The sequence below is a fragment of the Somniosus microcephalus genome, unplaced genomic scaffold (assembly GCF_052327205.1).
Source record: "Somniosus microcephalus isolate GS21.2 unplaced genomic scaffold, FLI_Smic_1.0 unresolved_chr1, whole genome shotgun sequence".
In the NCBI taxonomy this organism is placed as follows: Eukaryota; Metazoa; Chordata; class Chondrichthyes; order Squaliformes; family Somniosidae; genus Somniosus; species Somniosus microcephalus.
Genome location: NW_028225179.1, coordinates 134632007 through 134656973, shown reverse-complemented (window position 1 = coordinate 134656973; position 24967 = coordinate 134632007). Strand labels below are relative to the sequence as shown.

General features: G+C 47.6%; 2 protein-coding genes across 4 annotated transcripts in view; one reads left to right on the top strand and one right to left on the bottom strand.

The window, feature by feature from the left end:
* The window catches only part of abcf1 (ATP-binding cassette, sub-family F (GCN20), member 1), a 61122-nt gene extending 53753 nt beyond the window's left edge, over positions 1 to 7369 (top strand). For all 3 annotated transcript variants that reach the window (XM_085974908.1, XM_085974907.1, XM_085974906.1), the window contains 2 exons: positions 3593 to 3665; positions 5147 to 7369. In XM_085974908.1, the coding sequence (XP_085831034.1) occupies positions 3593 to 3665; positions 5147 to 5313 (240 nt within the window). In that variant the 3' untranslated portion in view covers positions 5314 to 7369. The remainder of the gene's footprint in view (positions 1 to 3592; positions 3666 to 5146) is intronic.
* Positions 7370 to 11124: 3755 nt separating this feature from the next.
* Positions 11125 to 24967, bottom strand: part of mrps18b (mitochondrial ribosomal protein S18B) — a 65050-nt gene continuing 51207 nt past the window's right edge. The window contains exons 3-7 of the mRNA XM_085974913.1: positions 22528 to 22625; positions 16970 to 17038; positions 14428 to 14494; positions 13703 to 13762; positions 11125 to 11460 (exon numbers count right to left, since the gene is read on the bottom strand). Of these exons, the coding sequence (XP_085831039.1) occupies positions 11237 to 11460; positions 13703 to 13762; positions 14428 to 14494; positions 16970 to 17038; positions 22528 to 22625 (518 nt within the window). The 3' untranslated portion in view covers positions 11125 to 11236. The remainder of the gene's footprint in view (positions 11461 to 13702; positions 13763 to 14427; positions 14495 to 16969; positions 17039 to 22527; positions 22626 to 24967) is intronic.

Below are 24967 nucleotides of genomic sequence, written 5' to 3'. Positions count from 1 at the left end.
ACAGATAGTAAGAGTTTTTATAGTTATATAAAAAGAAAAAGGGTGGCTAAAGTAAATGTTGGTCCCTTAGAGGATGAGACCGGGAAATTAATGGTGGGAAATATGGAGATGGCAAAAACACTGAATATTTTGTATCAGTCTTTACAGTAGAGGACACTAAGAATATCCCAACACTGGACAAACGGGGGGCTAAAGGGGGGGAGGAGCTAAACACGATCAAAATCACTAAGGCAGTGGTACTCGGTAAAATAATGGGACTCAAGGCGGATAAATCACCTGGACCTGATGGCTTACATCCTAGGGTCTTGAGGGAAGTGGCGGTAGGGATTGTGGATGCATTGGTAATAATTTTCCAAAACTCCCTGGACTCGGCAAAGGTCCCGGCAGATTGGAAAACTGCTAATGTAACACCCTTATTTAAAAAGGGCAGTAGACAAAAGGCTGGAAACTATAGACCGGTTAGCCTAACATCTGTGGTAGGTAAAATTTTGGAGTCCATTATTAAGGAGACAGTAACAGGACATTTGGATAATCATAATTTAATAGGACAAAGTCAGCATGGTTTTATGAAGGGGAAGTCATGTTTGACAAATTTGCTGGAGTTCTTTGAGGAAGTAACATACAGGGTGGATAAAGGGGAACCAGTGGACGTAGTGTATTTAGACTTCCAAAAGGCATTTGACAAGGTGCCACACAAGATTATTGCTTAAGATAAAAAATCACGGGATTGGGGGTAATATTCTGGCATGGATAGAGGATTGGCTATCTAACAGAAGGCAGAGAGTTGGGATAAATGGTTCATTCTCAGACTGGCAATCAGTAACTAGTGGTGTTCCGCAGCGGTCAGTGCTGGGTCCCCAACTCTTTACAATCTATATTAACGATTTGGAGGAGGGGACCGAGTAACATATCAAAGTTTGCAGATGATACTAAGATGGGAGGGAAAGTAGTGAGTGAGGAGGGCATAAAAAACCTGCAAGGGGACATAGACAGGCTAAGTAAGTGGGCAGAAATTTGGCAGATGGAATACAATACTGGAAAGTGTGAGGTTATGCACTTTGGCAGGAAAAAGCGTAGAGCAAGTTATTATCTTAATGGCAAGAAACTGGAAAGTACTGTAGTACAAAGGGATCTGGGGGTCCTGGTGCACGAAACTCAAAAGGTTAGTATGCAGGTGCAGCAAGTGATTAAGAAGGCCAATGGAATGTTGGCTTTCATTGCTAGGGGGATAGAATATAAAAATAGGGATGTATTGCTTCAGTTGTACAAGGTATTGGTGAGACCGCACCTGGAATACTGCGTACAGTTTTGGTGTCCATACTTAAGAAAAGACATACTTGCTCTCAAGTCAATACAAAGAAGGTTCACTCGGTTAATCCCGGGGATGAGGGGGTGGACATATGAGGAGAGGTTGAGTAGATTGGGACTCTACTCATTGGAGTTCAGAAGAATGAGAGGCGATCTTATTGAAACACATAAGATTGTGAAGGGGTTGGATCGGGTGGATGCGGGGAGGATGTTCCCAATGATGGGTGAAACTAGAACTAGAACTAGGGGGCTGCTCTTTCAAAACTGAGATGAGGAGGAACTACTTCACTCAGAGGGTGGTAGGTCCATGGAATATGCTGCCCCAAAAAGCTGTAGAAGCTACATCATTACATAAACTTAAAACAGAAATAGACAGTTTCCTAGAAGTAAAGGGAATTAAGGGTTACGGGGAGCGGGCAGGAATTTGGACATGAGCCTAGGTTCGGATCGGACATGGCCCTGTGGGTAGCGGAGTGGGCCCAGGGGCCGTGTAGCCTGATCCTGCTCCTATTTCGTGTGTCTAATTCTGTTAGATTCAGGAGATGGTTCTGTGATAGTAGATTGGCGGTTAGGATCAGATCAGCCATGATCTTATTGAATGGCGGAGCAGGCTCGAGGGGCCGATTGGCCTACTCCTGCTCCTATTTCTTATGTTCTTATGTATTCAGCCATGGCGAGCTTCACAGTCATGGGGAGCCTCATGGACATGGCTGATCCTGTCCTTGCCTTATATCTCTATGTACTATTCCTAGTAGGAGTTGCTGGATAATGTTTTCTCCCTAACTCTGGAGCACAGAGCACTCTTACTGTAACCCTGGACTGACCGCTAACTGAGCACAGAATGGTACCTCCTGGTCTGTGGCTCAGGGGACACTAAGGTGCATTTACACAGGGAGCCTGTACATTTGATCCGGGTCTGCTCGGAGGAAGGAATTGTTACTGAGCAGTTGTGTGGAGTGACTCCAGCATCGGTGATGGTCAGGTAGCATCCGTGGAGAGAGACTGCTGTCTGGGGTGAAGGGGAGGGGATTCGGGTGAAGATGTGGATCTTTCTGCCACTCCATATTACAAAAGCTTCCCTTTTGCATCTGTTTATAATACTGGCAATGGAGAGAGCCTGGCTGGACACGATGGCAGAACCTTAAACTGTTCCTGAAGCTAGAATCCTCCGAATTACAGACTTCACCATTCCCTCCAGCTCTGTGAATGGGACTTCCCTCTGGCCTGGTTCAACATTTTACTGCCATATTGATGACTGCATAGTGTGGGGGAAGGGCAGCAAGCGAGTGCTGCCTGGCCTAAACTCCACATGGAAAGGGTCTACAGCTGGGAGAGCGAGTTGATGTAGCTGCAACAACACAATAGCAAAATACTGCGAATGCTGGAAATCTGAAATAACAACAGAAAATGCTGGAAAGACACAGCAGGTCAGGCAACATCCATGGAGAGAGAAACAGAGTTAATGTTTCAGGTCTGGGACCCTTTGTGTGAACTGGAAAAAGTTAGAGATGTAACAGATTTTAAGCAGGTGCAGAGGTAGGGAAAGGGGGGGAGGGGAGGAAAGAATAAAAGGGACAGTCTGTGCTAGTGTGGAAGGCAGGAGAGATTAAATGTTGCAAATGGGGATGGCAGAATCAACAGCTGCCACCTGAAAAAATGGGGGCAGAGGTTATGGTCTGAAATTGTTGAACTCAATGTTGAGTCCAGAAGGTTGTAAAGTGCCTAATCAAAAGATGAGGTTCTGTTCCTCGAACAGAGGAACTCAACATTGAGTCCACCCTATCACAGACTGTCCCTTTTATTCTTTCCCCCCCACCCCCTTTCCCTGCCTCTGCACTTGCTTAAAATCTCTTACATCTCCAACCTTTTCCAGTTCTGACGAAGGGTCACAGACCTGAAACGTTAACCCTGTTTCTCTCTCCACGGATGCTGCCTGACCTGCTGTGTTTCCGGCGTTTTCTGTTGATGTAGCTGCAGCTTGTTTGTTGAATATTGTCATGCCTAGAGATGGGGTTTTTGGCTACTTCCTCGGACTGTACCCACCCGTTGAATCCTGGCTGGCGGTTGAAAGGGGTGACGACGTTCAGTAGTATCTGGTTAAAATGGAGCCAAGCACCAAGTGGTCGCTCCTTCTTCCCCAGCCCCACAAAGAAAACTAGATTTGTGTAGAACTAGCAGTATGTGGGGAGAGGGTATCAAAGATTGGGATTTTTCCTTGCCTCTGGAATTGTATCCAATTTCCATTTTAAAGAAATCTTGACCATTGATCTGTCTTCAATTGCAGGATGAACCCACAAACAACCTGGACATCGAGTCCATTGATGCTTTGGCCGACGCGATTAATGTCTACAAAGGAGGTGAGTCTGCACCGTGCTGTCTGGGGTGGGGGTGGTAACCTAATGTGGTTGGTCATGCTTCCTGCCTCACTGCTGTAGAAACTACCTGCTGACGACTTCCTGGGTGAGGGACTCCTTGAGATAAAGAAGAATGATGCAGCACAGAAGGGGAGGGCATTTGGTCCATTGTGCCTTTGCTGGCTCTTTGGTAGAGCTGTCCAATTGGTCGTGTGTCCCCCTCTCCCCCAGCTCTTTTCCCCATATCCCTGTAACATTTTTCCCTTAAAGTATTTATCTAATTTCTTTCTGAAAGTTACAATCGAATCTGCTTCCACCACTCTTTCAGGCGCATTCCAGATCATCATAACTCGCTGCGTTTTTAAAAAAATATATATTTCATGATGTTACCTCTGGTTCTTTTGCCAGACACCTTAAATCTGTGTCCTCTAGTTACCGACCCTACAGCCACTGGAAACAGTTTCTCCTTATTTACTCTATCAAGCCCCTTCATGATTTTGAACACCTCTATCAAATCTCCTCTTAACCTTCTGTGCTCCAAGGAGAACAACAGCTTCTCCAGTCTCTCCACATAACTGAAGTCCCTCATCCCTGGTACCATTCTAGTAAATCTCTTCTGCACCCTCTGTAAGGCCTTGACATCCTTCCTAAAGTGTGGTGCCCACATATTTTCCCCACCAGTTTTTTCCTTTCCTCTCCTGAAGGTGTGCTGCTTCTTGCTGTGCTGTAATTCCAAAGTGCCATGTGGCCATTGTGTCCAACTGGTTATTTTGTCAGCCAAGACTGAATGTCAGCAGGCTGTCCAACTGTGGGGGCATCACTTCTGAACCAATCCTTTCTTCCCTTAACATTGACGTGCATTTCCCAGCAGGGGGTCAGTGTATAGCAGTCAGCAGTAGGAACCTCCCTCTCTTCCTCCTCCTCCTTCCCACTGCCCCCCCCCCCCCCACCCCCTCCTTCTAAAGCTGAGTGGCTATTTTCCACAGGTGAACCTGAGTATTGTGTGAAGGCCATCACAGCCCGGCCAGATTCTCTCATCCTCACCACTCGCACACATTAACTAGCAGGAGGCAGTGGATTGCGATTAGGACAAGGAGCCCTAGCTCTCTGCCCCCGAAAGTATATGGACACTGCTCGTGTTAACTCTGCACAGACTGATACTGTGCTATAATATAGTGTGGTAATAGCGTGCGGTACTGCTAGTGTTAACTCTGCACAGATTGATGCTGTGCTATAATCTAGTGTTATAGCATGCGGTGCTGCTCGTGTTAACTCTGCACAGACTGATACTGTGCTACAATGTAGTGTGTTAATAGCTTGCGGTGCTGCTAGTGTTAACTTGGCACAGACCGATACTGATACATGGCCCATGCTACAATGTACAGTGTGTTAATAGCTTGCGGTGCTGCTAGTGTTAACTCGGCACAGACCTATTGCCTGATGAATGGCCCGTGCTATAATGTTTCTTCCCTCTCCTTGCGCAGCCGTGGTTATCGTGAGCCATGATGCGCGGCTGATCACCGAGACAAACTGCCAGCTCTGGGTGGTGGAAGAACAGTCAATCAACCAGATTGACGGCAGCTTCGACGATTATAAGCGTGAGGTGCTGGAGGCGCTGGGAGAGACCATCAACCGCAAGCAGAAGGAGTGAGACCCTGGGACTGGCCGGATGAAGTCCTTGTGGCCAATGCAGCAATGTTGTAAATGGACAGTAGCAGCCGATGAATGAATGAAAACAACTGCTGCTGTATGTGGAGGGGCCCCATAAAAAAGCCTCGCATTGTGAGATGCAGAAATCATTTATGACAATCCGCAGCCTTGTGCCTCATATCGTCTTTCATACTTTAAAAAAAAATGCCAAACAAGAGACGATTTTCGATTTATGATCTACAAACGTTCTCACTTTTTGGAGTGGCAGAGTGCCCTCTGGTTAAAAGGAGAATGATGGTAAGAAAATACTAGAAATATGAAATTAAAAAAGTATATAATGCTGGCAGGTCAGTCAGCATCTGAAAGAAGAGAGACAGATTTAACTTTCTGCATGGGGCCCTTCAGAACTGATTCTGAATCTGAAGCACTGCCTCTTTTTTTCTTTTCAAATACTGGTGGACCTGCTGTGCATTTCAAGCAGTATCTCTTGATTTGGTGTTGCAAGGGAGAGCGTTTGGATTTCAGTTCAGAAGTGGGTCCGCTGACTTGGCTACTGCTGCTTTTTTCAGCCCTTGGGTCTTTTTCAGTTGAATGTTGGCAGCAATCTGCCTCGCTGGAGAGCTGCTCCTTGACTGTTCAGTCTCACCCTTTCGCGCGAGGGCGATTTAAAGGGGCAGCGTGAGACTGACTGGATCCCAAGCTGCATTGGCACGGGGCCTGTGTTGTGCTGACACTCCTCACAGGCCTCAGGTCGTGTTTGGAATGAGCTGACCAGAAACGAAACCTGTCCCAAAACCCCCTCCCGAGGCAGCGGCAGCAGCAGCGTCTGTTGATTAGCCAAGCATTTCACCTGTAACTTTAAATCAGTAAATATTAGATTATGGATATAACTTAATCCCAATCTATGAAGGTGCTTCCACGCCGGAATTGTATTGTAGTGGAACACACAAGAAAACCAGCCAGAAATGTGACCTCACTCCCACAAAGGCATCATCCAGCCCTAAATATTTAACCCACATACACCCAAAAAGAAAATCCAGTACATTAGAGCTGGGCATTAAGTTTATTTACTGTTAGTCACTCAGAGGCGAATGGGGGTGCATGGAATTACAGGCTGCTGTCCAGCCAGGGCATCGAGGGAGTCACACGCCCAATTATTTGACTTACAGGCTGTAAAGCTAAATATAAAGATTGGAACTGGATTTTTAAAACCTATTTTGTAAGTACCTGGGAGTTAAATATAAATGATGTGGCAGTGCTGCCTTTTTCACTTTATTGCATTACAGCCAGCTCGTGCATACTGCTGTTTCAGAATTCAGCACAATTACAAGCTACTGTACCTGGAAAGGGTTCCATATTAAATGAGATGCAGACGGGGTCTCGATACCACGGCATATTTGGTGCTGCATTCACATTTGCTCAATGATTGCTTATGTGGAAAATTTGAAGGTGCATTAATGTTAAGGCACACTAATGTTAAAGCACACTGGAGGAAGCTTTACTCTGCATCTAACCTGTGCTCAAACTGGCCCCAGAAACTCGGCTGGGTGGTGTAGAAGCTTTGTTCCGCATCCAATCCATGTTGTGCCTGCCCTGGATTGCTGCTGCCAGTGGGGAGGGAAGAGTATAAAATGGAGAAAAATGTTCCGGGGTCTCGGCACCGATCGCCCATCCCTTCACCAACTCAATTATTTGTTTATCGGGTGGAATGTGACTTGGAGCTGCAGTTCCCAGCTATCGAGTTAATGTCTACTTGTGGTACACAAGTGTATGTGATTAGCCCGGTGGAGAAGCTCAGATCTATTGGGCTGTCTGAATGCTGGGCAGCAGTTTGACCCAACAGTGTTAAGTCTGCTCCAGCCCCCTCGGCCAGGTCTGGGATTGCAGTGGACTCGTTTGTTCTTTTACCAAGGAATGTTCTACTTGTCACAGGCTTAGTGCGAATGCAAACAAATTGGTAAATTTGCTTCACGTGACTGCTTTTTAATTGAAATGAGAACAGATTCCACAAATAAAATCTAAATGAGAGCATACAAATAAAATTATTTTACACTAAAGAGATGGACTTGGAAAGGTGCTGCCATCTACTTTTTTTGTATTGTAATTGTGAATATTTTACACTTGGAATAGGGGATTCAGCTTAAAGAACCTCGACCCCTAAAGTGCTGAAAAATGCTACACAAAATGGCCTTCAGTGTGGTATCCTCTGGCCTACCTTCCCTTACTGCCATTGGTATAAGGGTAGTAATTATTGGGGGTGGGAATAGAGTGGAGGTGTTAACTATGCCTCCCTGCCCCCATTTGCAAGTGGTGGAATAGGCTTATGGCACTAGCTTAGGGAACTAGCAGGGGTATTTTTGGGAGAATTCAGATCTTGTTTTTTGCTGCTGGATGTACAGCAATAGTTCATAGGCAGGAAGGAGAGGAAAATCCAGCTCACAAACCATATGTACATGTTCAAGGAAGAGCTCAACGCAGGAAATGAATATAGGCAAAAGCAAAATACTGCACATGCTGGAAATCTGAAATACAAACCAAAAATGCTAGAAATACACAGCAGCTCAGGCAGCAGCTGTGGCGAGAGACACAGTTAACATTACAGGTCGATGAATCCTGAATATAGGCAGTTCAGCTTGTTGAACTTGCCCGATGTGTACCCTAACTACAGCACAGCATCTCACTGAAGCATGGAGCTCTTTTGTTTTAACCTACCTCTACCATCCATTCTTAAAGCTTTCTTGATTTTCGGTGCAGCATGCACTGCTTCACTCTGTCCCTTAGCTTCAGACTCCCCAAATTTAATGGAGTTACTCAACCGAAGAGCAGCAGTAACTACTGCCTGCATGTGTGTATAGAATTTTCAATTACCAGAATTATCACAATTTACATATGTTGGTAGGAGCAGTATTTACTTTTCTCCCACAGAGATGGCAATGCATTTACCTCTTGTCAGATCACTTTGATGGAAGGATTATTTTTTTATTTCACTGCATCCGGCCCAATCTCAGACACCCATCAGTGTGGAGAGTCTCCAAAGCAAGCTGTGAAACCAGCAAGTGTAGAATTTCTGTTTGCCTGATCTGCATGCTCTCTACCACTAGGGCCACACTCCAGTGTGGAGATTTGGTGCAGTCTGGCACAGATGAGATTGCAGGACCATACATCTCCACCCCAAGACTGTACAGCGTTTGGTAATACTACTGCAGTTTAATCACAGTGGGGGAGGGGGGAAGGGAAAAGAAGATGGAGAGAACAGAGTGGTAAGCCTCTGGCCTTTTGTCTAAATAGGCTTGTTAGGATCATGCAACACTTCATTTGGAGCCAGAGGGGAAGAATCAATCAATCAATCGTTGACATTGCCCTAAGACCCTGGGCTTGGTCAGAGTACCTGATTTACCAGGTCTATCCCAGAGAGGGTTGATGAGCGTGTCATGAGCAGAGACCGAGTTGACCTCTTTCCCCTCCCCTAAAGGACAAATGTAAGAAGTCACACAACACCAGGTTATAGTCCAACAGCTTTAGTTGAAATCACAAGCTTTCGGAGCGCTGCTCCTTCGTCAGCTGAAGTGGGGAGATGCATAAAAACACAGCTTATATAGTCAGAGAATGTCAGATGTTTACAGGTAATCCTAACTCCCATTTATCACACCGCGGCAGAGATAATCACAGCAAACAAAGGTGTGAATGGTGTCCAAACAGGTCAGTCAGGAAAACATTACATCAAAGAACAATGAGGTGGGGTCACAAGGGGTCAAATGTTGCAGATGCTGGGGTCTATGAAATACAAAAAAAGACAAAAAACATTTTTTTTGGCTGGAAATCACAGCAGGTCTGGCCGCATCGATGTGGAGAGAACAAGCCAACGACGACTCGAGTGGATGACCCTACGTCAGGTGGGGTTACATGTAGCGTGACATGAACCCAAGATCCCGGTTCAGGCCGTCCTCATGGGTGCAGAACTTGGCTATCAGTTTCTGCGCGACGATTTTGCGTTGTGTGTCTCGAAGGCCGCCTTGGAGAATGCTTACCCGAGGATCGGAGGCTGAATGTCCTTGACTGCTGAAGTGTTCCCCGACTGGGAGGGAACACTCCTGCCTGGTGATTGTTGCGCGGTGTCCGTTCATCCGTTGTCATAGTGTCTGCATGGTCTCGCCGATGTACCATGCTCCGGGGCATCCTTTCCTGCAACGTATGAGGTAGACAACGTTGGCTGAGTCACATGAGTATGTACCATGTACCTGGTGGGTGGTGTCCTCACGTATGATGGTATCTGTGTTGATGATCTGGCATATCTTGCAGAGGTTGCTGTGGCAGGGTTGTGTGGTGTTGTGGTCGCTGTTCTCCTGAAAGCTGGGTAATTTGCTGCGAACGATGGTCTGTTTGAGGTTAGGCGGCTGTTTGAAGGCGAGTAGTGGAGGCGTGGGGATGGCCTTAGCGAGGTGTTCGTCGTCATCGATGACATGTTGAAGGCTGCGAAGAACATGGCATAGTTTCTCCGCTCCGGGAAAGTATTGGACGACGAAGGGTACTCTGTTGGTTGTGTCCCGTGTTTGTCTTCTGAGGAGGTCTATGCGATTTTTCGCTGTGGCCCGTCGGAACTGTCGATCGACGAGTCGAGCGTCATATCCCGTTTTTACGAGGGCGTCTTTCAGCGTCTGTAGGTGTCCATCGCGTTCCTCCTCGTCTGAGCAGATCCTGTGTATTCGCAGGGCTTGTCCATAGGGGATAGCTTCTTTAACGTGGTTAGGGTGGAAGCTGGAGAAGTGGAGCAGCCTGAGGTTGTCCGTGGGCTTGCGGTAGAGTGAAGTGCTGAGGTGTCCGTCTTTGATGGAGATTCGTGTGTCCAAGAATGAAACCGATTCTTCACTCTACCGTGTGACTTCTTACATTTGTCCACCCAAGTCCAACTCTGGCATCTTCACACCATGTCCCCTAAAGGAGAACAGTCACAAGCTGGGCATCAGCAAGCAAGGGTTTAAGCCATCACTAGGTGGATAGCAGAATGTGGGATGGATATGGTGAGCAGCACAACTCAACACTGACTATAAAACAAGTGTTAATTACCACCATCCTCCAAACCACAGCATAACCCATTATAGCTGATTCCACAGACCTTCAGCTAGTTGCTACGCTGCAACTGATCGCAGTCGCACCAAGCCATGAATAAGTATGGATTTGCAGACCTGGCCCCAGGTATAGAATGATACAGGAAAGAAGGCCACAGTAAAGGAGGCAGCCATTTGGCCCATTGTGCCTGCTCTTTGAAAGCTATCCCATTAGTTCCGCTATCCCATTAGTTCCACTATCCCTGTCCTAACCCCCATACTCTTTCTCCATAGCCCTGCAAAATGTTTCCCTTCAAATATTTATCAAATTTTCTTGATAGTTACAATTGATTGTTTCCATCACGCTTTGATAATGCATTGCAGATTACAACTGCGTAAATAAATGTCTTATCTCCCGTCCGATTATTACCTTAAATCGGTGTCCTCTGGTTACTGGCCCTCCTGCCAGTGCAAATAGTTTCTACTTATCTCCTCAGAACCACTTATAATTTTGAATGCCTCTATTAAATCTCCCATAATCTGCTCTTTAAAAAAAACAATCCCAGCTTCTCTGTTCTCCACAGAACTGAATTACCTGGTACCATTCTAGTAAATCTCTGCACCTCTCTAAGCTGTCATCCCAAGTCTCTGCTCAGTCAACTGTAAATGCTCAACATTAAACATGTCAAATAAATACAGTCTAATCTTCAAAATGATGTGGATCTGATTCAGGCAGGATATTCTGCATCAATTTCCAATCCAACACAAACTGCATTCACATTTTATTGAAAAACACTTTAGGTTAACACATTGTGGTTGACATGCTACAGGACCTCATCCATGAGGCTTGGTCAGTAGTTGCTAGTATCAGTTCAAAAGCTATGCTGTTTTAGTTGAAATTTGAGAGACATTCTCTTTCAGGAAGGGTTTGTACATCTTGCGAATCCGAGCGATCTCCTTCTCTGGCGGTGCCTGCCACTGGTACCAGCTGTACCAGGGTCCCTCGTGCTGGGGTGGGGGCGGTGTTTTACCTACTGCCCCGTGGGAGCCTGAGTAATCGTCCAGGTTGATTTCAACACGTGGGACTTGGAATCCAAGCAAACCTGCAATAGTGTGAGAAGTGGAATTAACAGCAGAACCAGGTGTGTCCAGTCCAAACTGGGCAAGGTGCATTTACAACACTCAACAAATAAAAAAACACCAGCTTTAACAATATGTTTATTGCTTTACTGTTGAAGGTGTAAAATGACATTCGTACAATGCAGACAGACAGCATCTAACACCTCCCAAAAAAAGTCTGGACTCACCGGATTTCAGCTCAGCCATGAGCCACCCAAGTGGCTGTTCATCCTGCGTTAACCCAGACACTCTAGTGTCAGTGTGCTGGCCGAGTACACTGGACATCACTGTTCTGCCCCTGCCCAGTGATCGATCTCTCACCCATTTCTAGCCACAGGGTCACTGACACTGAGCCACATTAGGAGATTAGGACATCTGACCAAAAGCTTAGTCAAAGAGGTAAGTTTTGAGGGAAGAGAGAGGTGGAGAGGTTTAGGGAGGGAATGCAGAGCTCAGGCTGTAAGCAGCTGAAGACATAGCCACCAAATGGTGGAGCGATTTAAAATCGAAGATGCACAAGAGAACTGTTCAGTGGGGATTTGTGCATTGCAGGCATTAGTCTTCAACAATCCCTTGCCTGAGAAGACATTTCTTTATCTCCACTCTGGGCTTGAATCAAATCCCTGTCCAAGAGGTGAAAGGACAGTGTGCAACCCACTGCACCACCCAAGTCCCAGAGGTTAAATGAGGATATGACTTACTGCACCACCCATCCTGTGGTTGGTAAAATGTTGGAGTCCATTATTAAGGAAGCAGTAACAGGACATTTGGATAAGCATAATTTAATCGGACAGAGTCAGCATAGTTTTATGAAGGGGAAGTCATGTTTGACAAATTTGCTCGAATTCTTTGAGGGTGCAACAAACAGGGTGGATAAAGGGGAACCAGTGGATGTGGTGTATTTGGACTTCCAAAAGGCATTTGACAAGGTGCCACACAAGATTACTGCACAAGGTAAAAAAAAAACACAGGATTGGGGGTAATATACTGGCATAGGTGGAAGATTGGCTATCTAACAGAAAACAGAGTTGGGATAAATGGTTCATTCTCGGGTTGGCAATCAGTAACTAGTGGTGTTCCGCAGGGGTCAGTGCTGGGACCCCAACTCTTTACAATCTATATTAACGATTTGGAGGAAGGGACCGAGTGCAACATATCCAAGTTTGCCGACGATACAAAGATGGGAGGGAAAGCAGTGAGTGAGGAGGACATAAAAAAACCTGCAAAAGGACATAGGCTAAGTGAGTGGGCAGAAATTTGGCAGATGAAATATAATGTTGGAAAGTGTGAGGTTATGCACTTGGCAGAAAAAAATCAAAGAGCAAGTTATTTAAATGGAGAGAAACTGCAAAGTGCTACAGTACAGAGGGATCTGGGGGTCCTGGTGCATGAAACACAGAAGGTTAGTAGGCAGGTACAGCAGGTGATCAGGAAGGCCAATGGAATCTTGGCTTTTATTGCAAGGGGGATGGAGTATAAAAGCAGGGAAGTCTTGCTTCAGTTATACAGGGTACTGGTGAGGCCACACCTGGAATATTGCGTACAGTTTTGGTTTCCATATTTAAGAAAAGATATACTTGCTCTCGAGGCAGTTCAGAGAAGGTTCACTCGGTTGATTCCAGAGATGAGGGGGTTGACTTATGAGGAAAGGTTGAGTAGGTTGGGCCTCTACTCATTGGAGTTCAGAAGAATGAGAGGCGATCTTATCGACGCATAAAAGATTGTGAGGGGGCTTGATCGGGTGGATGCGGCGAGCATGTTTCCACTGATGGGAAAGACTAGAACTAGGGGGCATAATCTTAGAATAAGGGGCTGCTGTTTCAAAACTGAGATGAGGAGAAACTTCTTCACTCAGAGGGTAGTAAATCTATGGAATTTGCTACCGCAGAGAGCTGTGGAAGCTGCAACATTAAATAAATTTAAAACGGAGATAGACAGTTTCCTAGCTGATAAGGGAATTAGGGGTTACGGGGAGCGGGCAGGGAAGTGGACGCGAGTCTAGGTTCGGATCAGCGATGATCCTATTGAATGGCGGAGCAGGCCCGAGGGGCCATATGGCCTACTTCTGCGCCTACTTCTTATGTGTGCTACACCGGAGGTTTAGATCCAGACAGTTCAGATTGTAATTGGATCCAGATTTCTCCACAACCCCTTTCCTTTTCACCCGCACCCCCACAATTAAGCCAGTTACACTTTATTGCGTTGCCCGTTCCCCAGGCTTCTTACCGTGATCCTTAGCATCCTGTACTGCTTTGGTCAAGTTCTTGTACTGTTTCATGCACACACCTAGGATCAAATGCAATGAGGCAGAGTTATCACTCACAGTAACAGAACAAAGCACGCACACCAACTACCTGTTCAAGCACAAAATTCCAGGGAAGAGAACTGAACACAGATCCTGTGATACATTAGGGTGCTGTTGCACACCCGATATTCCCTACAGACTGCTGAATGTCAAGGGAAAGGGGACAAGTACAGGCAAAACTGTTCAATCTGTCCAACTGTACCACCCAGTCCCAGAGGGGGAAAGGAGTGTCTGACCCACTGCACCACCCAGTCCTAGAGGGAGAAAGGACAGTGTCTGACCCACTGCACCACCCAGTCCTAGAGGGAGAAAGGAGTGTCTGACCCACTGCACCACCCAGTCCCAGAGGTGGAAAGGACAATGTCTGACCCACTGCACCCAGTCTCAGAGGGAGGAAAGGACAGTGTCTGACCAACACAGTTATAAACATCCTCCTCCCCATCCCCGGCTAAGATCAGCCAAGTCACCACAAAGTGACGACTGACCCAGTGACCTCCTGGTCTGTCGGGATCAGCTATTCATTGGGTAGTTTCACTGAGTCGTGAGAGGAGCTGATTTGCCGAGTACTACACCCGTGGGCGAGTCAATTTTTGTTAAAACTTTGAACGTGTGTGTGTATATATATTAAAAAAGTGAAGAACCTTACCGGTTCTGGTCGGATGATGGAGGATACCAGAGTGAGAACAAATGAACTGCTCCAGGAGCTTCACATTCTGCAGGAAATAGAACCCAGTGTCTCAGCAGTGCGCCATACCATCAGGACGATATAAACCCAGCCCCAGCTTTGCTATTTATATAATGATATAAATCATAGAAGTACATAGAATATACAGCACAGCAACAGGCCATTCAGCCCAGCTAGTCTGTGCTGGTGTTTATACTCCACACCAGTCTCCTCCCATTCCATCTGCCTCATCTCAGCCTTTCAGCATATATTTCTATTCCCTTTTCTCTCATGTACTCGTCTGGTTTCCTTCTGAAAGCATCCAAGCTATTCGCCTCAACCACTTCCTGTGGTAGTGAGTTCCCCATTCTAAAGAAATTTCTCCTTATTCCCCTATTGGATTTATTAGTAACTATCTTGTATTTACAGCCCCTAGTTTTGGATTCTCCCACAAGTGGAAACATTCTCACCTCATCTACCTTGTCCAACCCATTCATAATTTTGAAGACCTCCCAGGTCTCCTCGGAGTTTTCTCTTTTGTAAAGAAAAAAAGCCCCAACCTGTTCAATCTTTCCCAGGGCAGCACGGTGGCATAGTGGTTAGCACTGTTGCCTCACAGCGCCAGGGACCTGGGTTCGAATCCGGCCTCGGGTGACTGTCTGTGTGGAGTTCGCACATTCTCCCCGTGTTTGCGTGGGTTTCCTCCGGGTGCTCCGGTTTCCTCCCACAGTCCAAAGATGTGCGGGTTAGGTTGATTGGCTATGATAAATTGACCCTTAGTGTTCGGGGGATTAAATACGTGGGGTTACGGGGATAGGGTGGGATATGTGTCGGTGCAGGCTCGATGGGTCGAAATGGCCTCTATCTGCACTGTGGGCTTTCTGTGATTCTGTGATAGCTGTAATCATCAACAACTTGCATTTATTGAGCGCCTTTACATTCCAAGGTGCTTCACAGGAGCGTAATCAGACAAAAAATTGACAAGAGCCACACCAGGAGATATTAGGGCAGGTGACTAAAAGCTTGGTCAAAGTGGGAGGTTTTAAGGAGCAACTTAAAGGAGGAGAGGTAGAGGGGCGGAGAGGTTGAGAGAAGGAATTCCAGAGCTTGGGGCCTAGACGGCTGAAGACATGGCCGCCAATGGTGGGGCGAAGGGAGTGGAGGGATGCACAAGAGGCCAGAATTGGAGCAACGCAGAGATCTCGGAGGGTTGGAGGAGATTATAGAGATAGAAAGGTGCGAGGCCATGGAGGGATTTGAACACAAGGATGAGAATTTTAACTTGGAGACGAGATAAGAGATAGATATACACGTTCGTCATTTTTTATGTTGACAGCCCACAATGAAAGAGGTAGGACCATCATACAAACCCAGCTGCTTAACAAATGTTCTTCAAGCATAAGGAACTTGCCACCGTTACTAGGTCTAGTCCGCATGGTGCAGTTGACTCCTGAAGCCCTCCAAAAAGAAGCCTAGTAAGTCACTCAGTTGGAAACACAAATTCCTTGAAGTCCCACCACCAACTTCTCAGGACAACTTAGGAAGAGCAGTAAATTTGCAGATGATCCAAAGATAGGTAGGAAAGCAAGTTGTGAGGAGGACACAGAGTCTGCAATGGGATATAGATAGGTTAAGTGAGTGGGCAAGAATTTGGCAGATGGAGTATAATGTGGGAAAATGTGAAGTTAGCCACTTTGGTCGGAAGAATAGAAAAGAAAAGTATTATTTAAATGGAGAAAGACTACAGAATGCAGCGGTACAGAGGGATTTGGGTGTCCTCGTACATGAAACACAAAAAGTTAACATGCAGGTACAGCAAGTAATTAGGAAGGCAAATTGAATGTTGGCCTTTATTGCAAGGGGCATGGTGTATAATAGTAGGGAAGTCCTGCTACAACTGTACAGGGCGCTGGTGAGACCACACCTGGAGTACTGCGTAAAGTTTTGGTCCCCTTATTTAAAGAGGGATAGACTTGCATTGGAGGCAGTTCAGAGAAGGTTCACGAGGTTGATTCCAGAGATGAGGGGGTTGTCTTAAGAGGAAAGGTTGAGCAGGTTGGGCCGATACTCATTGGAGTTTAGAAGAATGAGGTGATCTTATTGAAACATAAGATTCTGAGGGGGTTGGTAGATGCTGAGAGGACGTTTCCCCTCGTGGGGGAATCTAGAACGAGGGGTTGTCCATTTAAGACAGAGATGAGGAATTTCTTCTCTCAGAGGATCGTGAATCTTTGGAATTCTTTACCCCAGAGAGCTGTGGAGGCTGAGTCAGTGAATATATTCAAGGTTGAGATAGACAGATATTTGAGCAACAGGGGAGTCAAGGATTATAGGGAGCGGGCAGGAAAGTGGAGTGGAGGCCAAAATCGGATCAGCCATGATCTTATTGAATGGCAGAGCAGGCTCGAGGGGCCGAATGGCCGGCTCCTGCTCTATGTTCTTCTTAAATGCAGCCTTGCAGGAGTCACCCATATCCCGGGAACTAATCAAATCTGCAGGCGCTTCTCCAAGTGGAAATGCTCACCCTGTAGTCAACCTGAATCTTCGGATCTCGACATATCGGGCAGGGATTGCCGCTGATCTTGTCCCCTCTCTGTGGAAGAAGGAAAGCAGCTTGTTAAAATGGTAACATTTTAAAAGGGGGTGCAGGAACAAAGAGACCTGGGGGTTTACGTACACAAATCTTTTGAAGGTGGCAAGACAAGTTGCATAGAATTACAGAAGAGTCTGAGTCTGCAGCACACAAACAGGCCATTTGGTCTAGTGCTGGTGTTCAGACTCCACACAGACCTTCACCCACCCCTTTTCATCTGACCCAGAGTTAAGAAGGAAAGTAGCATACAGGATCCTTGGCTTTATAAACAGAGGCATAGAGTACAAAAACAAGGAAGATATGCTCAATACAAAAGCAAAATACTGCAGATGCTGGAAATCTGAAAGAAAAACAGAAAATGCTGGAAATACTCAGCAGGTCAGGCAGCATCTGTGGAGAGAGAAACAAAGTTAACGTTTCAGGTCGATGACCCTTCGTCAGAACTGGAAAAAGCTGGAGATGGAACAGGTTTTTAAGCAAGATAGGGGCTGGGAAAGGGGGGAGGGGAGGAAAGGAAGGATATTCTTGCCATGGAAGGAGTTCAGCGAAGATTCACCAGGCTGATGCCTGGGATGGCAGGAATGACGTATGAGGAGAGATTGGGACGATTGGGCTTGTACTCGCTGGAGTTTAGATGAATGAGAGGGGATCTCATTGAAACTTATAAAATTCTGGCAGGACTAGACAGACTAGATGTAGGAAGGATGCTCCCGATGGTCAGGGAGTCCAGAACCAGGGGTCACAGTCTAAGGATAAGGGGTAGGCCCTTTAGGACAGAGATGAGGAGGAATTTCTTCACCCAGAGAGTGGTGAACCTGTGGAATTCTCTACCACAGAAGGCAGTGGAGGCCAATTCATTAAATATATTCAAGAAGGAGTTGGATATATTTTTTTAAGGCTGAAGGGATCAAGGGGTATGGGGAGAGAAAGCAGGGACCGGGTACTGAACTTGGATGATCAGCCATGATCGCATTGAATGGCGGAGCAGGCTCGAGGGGCCGAATGGCCTACTCCTGCTCCTATCTTCTATGTTTCTATGAAAGAACAAAAGGGAAGATCTGTGATAGGATGGAAGGCAGGAGAGATTAAAAGACAAAAAGGATGATGGTGCAAGGCAAAAGGAGATGTTAATGGGACAAGTTAAGAAACAGAAGATGGCTCTAGATGAAGTGTAAATGGCAGAATGAAAGACAGCTGCCATGTGAGAGAGAGAAAAAAAAATGGAAAAAAAAGATTAGGGCAGAGGTTATGGTCTAAAATTGTTGAACTCGATGTTGAGTCCAGAAGGCTGTAAAGTGCCTAATCAAAAGACGAGGTGCTGTTCCTCAAGCTTACATTGAGCTTCATTGGAACAGTGCAAGAGGCCAAGGATGGTGAGCTCTGAGTGGGAGTGGAGCGGAGAATTAAAGTGAATCAAATTCAAGTGAAGATATGCTCAACCTTTATAAAACACTGGTTAGGCCTCAGCTGGAGTATTGTGTCCAATTCTGGGCACCACACTTTAGGAAGGACGTCAAGGTGTGGGGAGAGGTTGCAGAGGAGTTTTACTAGAATGGTGCCAGGGATGAGGGACTTCAGTTATGTGGAGAGACGGGAGAAGCTGGTGTTGTTCTCAGAGAAGATTAAGGGAAGATTTAACAGAGGTGTTCAAAATTATGATATTTGATAGAGTAAATAAGGAGAAACTGTTTCTACTGGTGGGAGAGTCGGTAACCAAAGGACACAGATTAAAAGGTAATTGGCTAAAGAACCAGAGGCGAAGGAAGAAGGAGAATTATTTTAAAACTTAGTGAGTTGTGATGATCTGAAATGCACTGCCTGAAAGGGCGGTGGAAGCAGATTCAATAGTAACTTGCAAAAGGGAATTAGATATATACTTGGAAGGGGAGAACATTGCAGGGCTATGGGGGAAAGAACAGGGAGGAGTAGGACTAATTGGAAAGAGCCGAATGGCCTCCTTCTATGCTGTATGATTAAAAAGAAGGTAAATCTGACCGACTCTTGGTCTATCGGCACCTGCTGGCTGTCAGTTGGCATCCTCCCACGTGCAGGACTCAATGGGGGCGGGAGAGAATCAGCCAGATGTTCAACTGCCGGAGTGGGTGGGGTGTGGAAACCACAGCTGAGCAGGGGCCAGTGCATTCAACTCGGGGCGGGGGGGGGGGAAAGTGGTCTGCAACTAGAATACTCTGCAGAGTTCTGGTCTCCATATATTTTTTTAAAAGGGGTGCAAAAATGATTTACTAGAATGATACCAGAATTGAGAGGTTGTAAGTATCAAGAAAGATTGAACAGGCTGGGGCTCTTTTCTATAGAAAAGAGAAGACTGAGGGGTGGGTGACCTGATAGAGGTCTTTAAAAATTATGCAAGGGTTCGCTAGGGTAGACGTAGAGAAGATCTTTCCACTTGTGGGGAGACCAGAACTAGGGGTCATAAGCAATGTTCCCTCCTAATTTTTTTTGGGGTGCATGGTCTCTAACGGGCTGCGCGGTCTATTCAAATTTCCGCACATGCGTGGTTTTTCCATTTAAAATCCGGGGAGCCGGCCTGCGCGGGACCTCCAGACCGCTACACAGCCACACAGCTCAACGGGAACATTGGTCATAAATATAAGATAGTCATTAATAAATCCAATAGGGAATTCAGAACAAACTTCTTTACCCAGAGAGCGGTGAGAACGTGGAACTCGCTACCACAGAAAGAAGAAAGACTTGCATTTATACAGCGCTGTTCACGACCACCGGATGTCTCAAAGCACTTTACAGCCAATGACATACTTTTGGAGTGTAGTCACTGTTGTAATGTGGGAAATGCGACAGTCAATTTGCACACAGCAAGGTCCCACAAACAGCAATGTGATAATGACCAGATAATCCTGTTTTTGTTATGCTGGTTGAGGGATAAATATTGACCAGGACACCAGGGATAACTCCCCTGCTCTTCTTCAAAATAGTGCCAAGAGGTCTTTTATGTCCACCCGAGAGCGCAGACGGGGCCTCAGTTTAACATCTCATCCGAAAGACAGCACCTCCGACAGTGCAGCGCTCGCTCAGCACTGCACTGGAGTGTCAGCCTAGCATTTATGTGCTCAAGTCCCTGGAGTGGAACCCACAACCTTCTGACTCAGAGGCGAGTGTGCTACCAGCTGAGCCACAGCTGACAGGGAGTGGTTGAGGCGAATGACACAGATACATTTAAGGGGAAGCTAGATAAACACACGAGGGACAAAGGGATAGAAGGATATGTTGATGGGGTAAAGGAAGAAGGGCGGGAGGAGGCTCGCCTGGAACATAAACACCAGCATGGACCAGTTGTGCCGAATGGCTGTGTTGTAAATTCCATGTAATTCTATGCAACACCTGTCTATATCCACAGATTGACAACGGCTACCCAACACAAAGCGCCCATTGATCTCGCGGTCGCTGGGGTTTCATCGCCTCTGGCAGCTCCAGATCCACCGAACCCTGGCTGTGGTCTCAACTCGGCCCAGCTCTCACCCCACCAGACACAGCTGTAAGAAATCGTGGATTGACAGAAATAGTAGTCTGTTACGGGGTCCCGAGACCAGCAGTTTGCCCAAGTTGATGACACAGAAAGATTCCAGTCACGTCAGAAAAATAGCTGCACAGAGAGTTGAATTACAAGGTCAGAACACAAAAAACAGGCCTTCGAGTGGGCATAACTGGGCCTGATACGGGATGCAGCAAGGAGCTGTAGGATAAACAAGCTGTCTACAAAGAGGGCAACAAGACCTTTAGAACAGAGATAAGGAGGAAAATGACCTCATGAGGCTGGGAGGGGGCTGTCATAGGTAGCCTCTCCCTCGTAATTGGACAATAAGATGGGGAACAAATGATTGACACCAGGTATCCACCAGCCCACCATAATAACTATAAATATAGACTACCGAGAGAGGAAATCTGACAGCTAGGGATGAAGGTTTCTTCGAGGTGAAAATCAATGCTGGCTTATGCCTAACACCTCCAACAGCTCGAGGGACAAAGCAACAGAAGTGACTGCTGTTACTGACTGCAGAGACCCGCTGACCAGAGACCTCCACGCTGTCTCGTCAGGCATCTAACCAACCTTCCGTCCGGTCGTGGCATTCCGATTCGGGAGTTGTAGATCGCTCTCTACTGTCACGGGTTATATGTCTATTATACTCAGCTGAAACCATATGTAATATCTGATTATTATGCTTTAAAACCGTAGCTCTTTAATAAAAAGCCTTGCAACTCCTAAGACCCTTTGGGTAATGTGTGTGTGACCTGTGATCCTAAACTTACAAAGCCCAGCTGTGCACGCTTTACCACACCCCACCCCCGTCGGCCAACACCCAACTAGTGCAAAGTCAGGCTCACGACTTCTCCAGCTGCACAAGCTCAGCTCCTCCACACAGCACAAACTGATCATTTCATAGCAACAGGAGGAGGCCATTCAGCCCCTATTCCGCCATTCAATTAGATCATGGCTGATCTGCACCTCAACTCCATCTGCCAGCCTTTGCTCCATATCCCTCGATACCCTTACCTAATAAAAATCTATCGCGTTCCGTCTTGAATATTTCAACTGACCTCCAGCAGCCACAGCCTTTTGGGGCAACGAGCTTCAGATTTCCAGATTCACCAGACTGATACCTGGGATGGCAGGAATGACGTATGAGGAGAGATTGGGTCGATTGGGCTTGTATTCGCTAGAGTTTAGAAGAATGAGAGGAAATCTCATTGAAACTTATAAAATTCTAACAGGACTAGACAGACTAGATGCAGGAAGGATGTTCCCGATGGTTGGGGAGTCCAGAACCAGGGTCACAGTCTAAAGATAAGGGGTAAGCCATTTAGGACTGAGATGAGGAGGAATTTCTTCACCCAGAGTGGTGAACCTGTGGAATTCTCTACCACAGAAGGCAGTTGAGGCCAATTCATTAAATATATTCAAGAAGGAGTTAGATATATTTCTTAAGGCTAAAGGGATCAAGGGATATGGAGAAAGCGCAGGGACAGGGTAATGAATTTGGATGATCAGCCATGATCTCATTAAATGGCGGAGCAGTCTCGAGGGGCCGAATGGCCTACTCCTGCTCCTATCTTCTATGTTTCCACTTTCTTATTTCACTCCTGAATGGCCGAGCTCTAATTTTAAGGTTCTGCCCCCTTTGTTCTCGATTTCCCCCACCAGAGGGAACAACTTCTCTGTATCTACCCTATCGAATCCCTTAATCGGTTTAAACACCTTGATCAGATCATCGCTCCACTTTCTAAACTCAAGGGAATACAAGTTAATGCAACCCTGTCTGGAATTTAACTCTTTAAACGCTGGTATCATTCTGCTCAATCTGCAGTGCAACCCCCCATCCAAGGCCAATACATCCTTCCTGAGGTCCGGTGCCCAGAACTGAACACAGTCCTCCAGATGGGGTCGGTCGGCAAGAACCAGTGCAATTACAGAATCTGGAAATGAACAGCCATTAGGGGAGCGCCGATCTTACTATGCAGGTTTTTCTGGTCTTCTGAGGCGGGACCCCGCCTTTGTGGTTCCTCCGGTAGTCAGCCCACACTGGCTGTTTGCCGTAGCGCTCGATGTACTCTGTGACAATACAAAAAGAGAGTGAGTTAGGGTCAGTTTACTCCTGAGCGACTGCAGCTTTGAATCGCCATCTTTCAATAACTGGAATGTAATTTACATTTGCTGGGCTATGGGGTAAAGAGAGAAGGGGGGGGGCAGCGCTGCGAGGGAGTGGGACTAATTGGACAGCTTTCACCAAAGAGCTGGCACGGGCACGATGGACTGAATGGCCTCCTCGTGCTGTATCAATAGGAGCTGTGGCTCTGAGTCAAAAGGCTGCGGGTTCACTCCCACCCGAGAGACTTGAGCACAAAAATCTACGCTGACACTCCAGTGCAGTGCTGAGAGATCTCATGGTCATTGTTTCGAAGGGAGCAGGGGAGTTCTCCCCGGTGTCCTGGCCAATATTTATCCTTCAAATCCAGCATTGCTAAAAAAAGAGTTGATCTGGTCATTATCACATTGCTGTTTGTGGGAGCTTGCTGTGCGCAAACTGGCTGCCGTGTTTCCCACGTTACAACAGTGACGACACTCCAAAAAGTACTTCATCGGCTGCAAAGCGCTTTGGGACGTCTGTGAAAGGTGCTATATAAATGCAAGTCTTTCTTCACAAGATATACAAATCTTCAAATGCGCTCAGCAGCCTCAACTCGCACAGACTCGGCCGGCAAGTCTACCAGATGTCGTGGGCCTTAGTCAGACTGATAAGAGTCACCGTTTCCATCCCAGGTCTCAGCCCAAGATAGTGCAGGCCGCTACGACTTGCACTAGCAGCTCGGAACTAGCTGTGGTGGACAGGGGCAAAATTCAGTGGGAGCCAAGGGTTGCGCACTCTTGGTTGGATGCATTTCCTGGAGCTTTCATCCCATGACCCACTGCACTGCCCAGTCCCAGAGGGGGAAAAGGACAGCGTCTGACCCACTGCACCGCCCAGTCCCAGAGGGTGAAAGGACAGCGTCTGACCCACTGCACCTCCCAGTCCCAGAGGGTGGAAGGACAGTGTCTGACCCACTGCACCACCCAGTCCCAGAGGGAGAAAGGACAGTGTCTGACCCACTGCACCACCCAGTCCCAGAGGGTGAAAGGACAGTGTCTGACCCACTGCACCTCCCAGTCCCAGAGGGTGGAAGGACAGTGTCTGACCCACTGCACCACCCAGTCCCAGAGGGTGAAAGGACAGTGTCTGACCCACTGCACCACCCAGTCCCAGAGGGGAAAAGGACAGTGTCTGACCCACTGCACCGCCCAGTCCCAGAGGGTGGAAGGACAGTGTCTGACCCACTGCACCACCCAGTCCCAGAGGGTGAAAGGACAGTGTCTGACCCACTGCACCGCCCAGTCCCAGAGGGGGAAAGGACAGTGTCTGACCCACTGCACCACCCAGTCCCAGAGGGGGAAAGGACAGTGTCTGACCCACTGCACCACTCAGTCCCAGAGGGGTAAAGGACAGTGTCTGACCCACTGCACCACCCAGTCCCAGAGGGGGAAAGGACAGAGTCTGACCCACTGCACCGCCCAGTCCCAGAGGGGGAAAGGACAGAGTCTGACCCACTGCACCGCCCAGTCCCAGAGGGGGAAAGGACAGAGTCTGACCCACTGCACCGCCCAGTCCCAGAGGGGGAAAGGACAGTGTCTGACCCACTGCACCGCCCAGTCCCAGAGGGGGAAAGGACAGTGTCTGACCCACTGCACCGCCCAGTCCCAGAGGGGGAAAGGACAGTGTCTGACCCACTGCACCGCCCAGTCCCAGAGGGGGAAAGGACAGTGTCTGACCCACTGCACCGCCCAGTCCCAGAGGGGGAAAGGACAGTGTCTGACCCACTGCACCGCCCAGTCCCAGAGCGGGAAAGGACAGTGTCTGACCCACTGCACCGCCCAGTCCCAGAGGGGGAAAGGACAGTGTCTGACCCACTGCACCGCCCAGTCCCAGAGGGTGAAAGGACAGTGTCTGACCCACTGCACCGCCCAGTCCCAGAGGGGGAAAGGACAGTGTCTGACCCACTGCACCGCCCAGTCCCAGAGGGGGAAAGGACAGTGTCTGACCCACTGCATCACCCAGTCCCAGAGGGGGAAAGGACAGTGTCTGACCCACTGCACCACCCAGTCCCAGAGGGGGAAAGGACAGTGTCTGACCCACTGCACCACCCAGTCCCAGAGGGGGAAAGGACAGTGTCTGACCCACTGCACCACCCAGTCCCAGAGGGTGAAAGGACAGTGTCTGACCCACTGCACCACCCAGTCCCAGAGGGGGAAAGGACAGTGTCTGACCCACTGCATCACCCAGTCCCAGAGGGGGAAAGGACAGTGTCTGACCCACTGCACCACCCAGTCCCAGAGGGGGAAAGGACAGTGTCTGACCCACT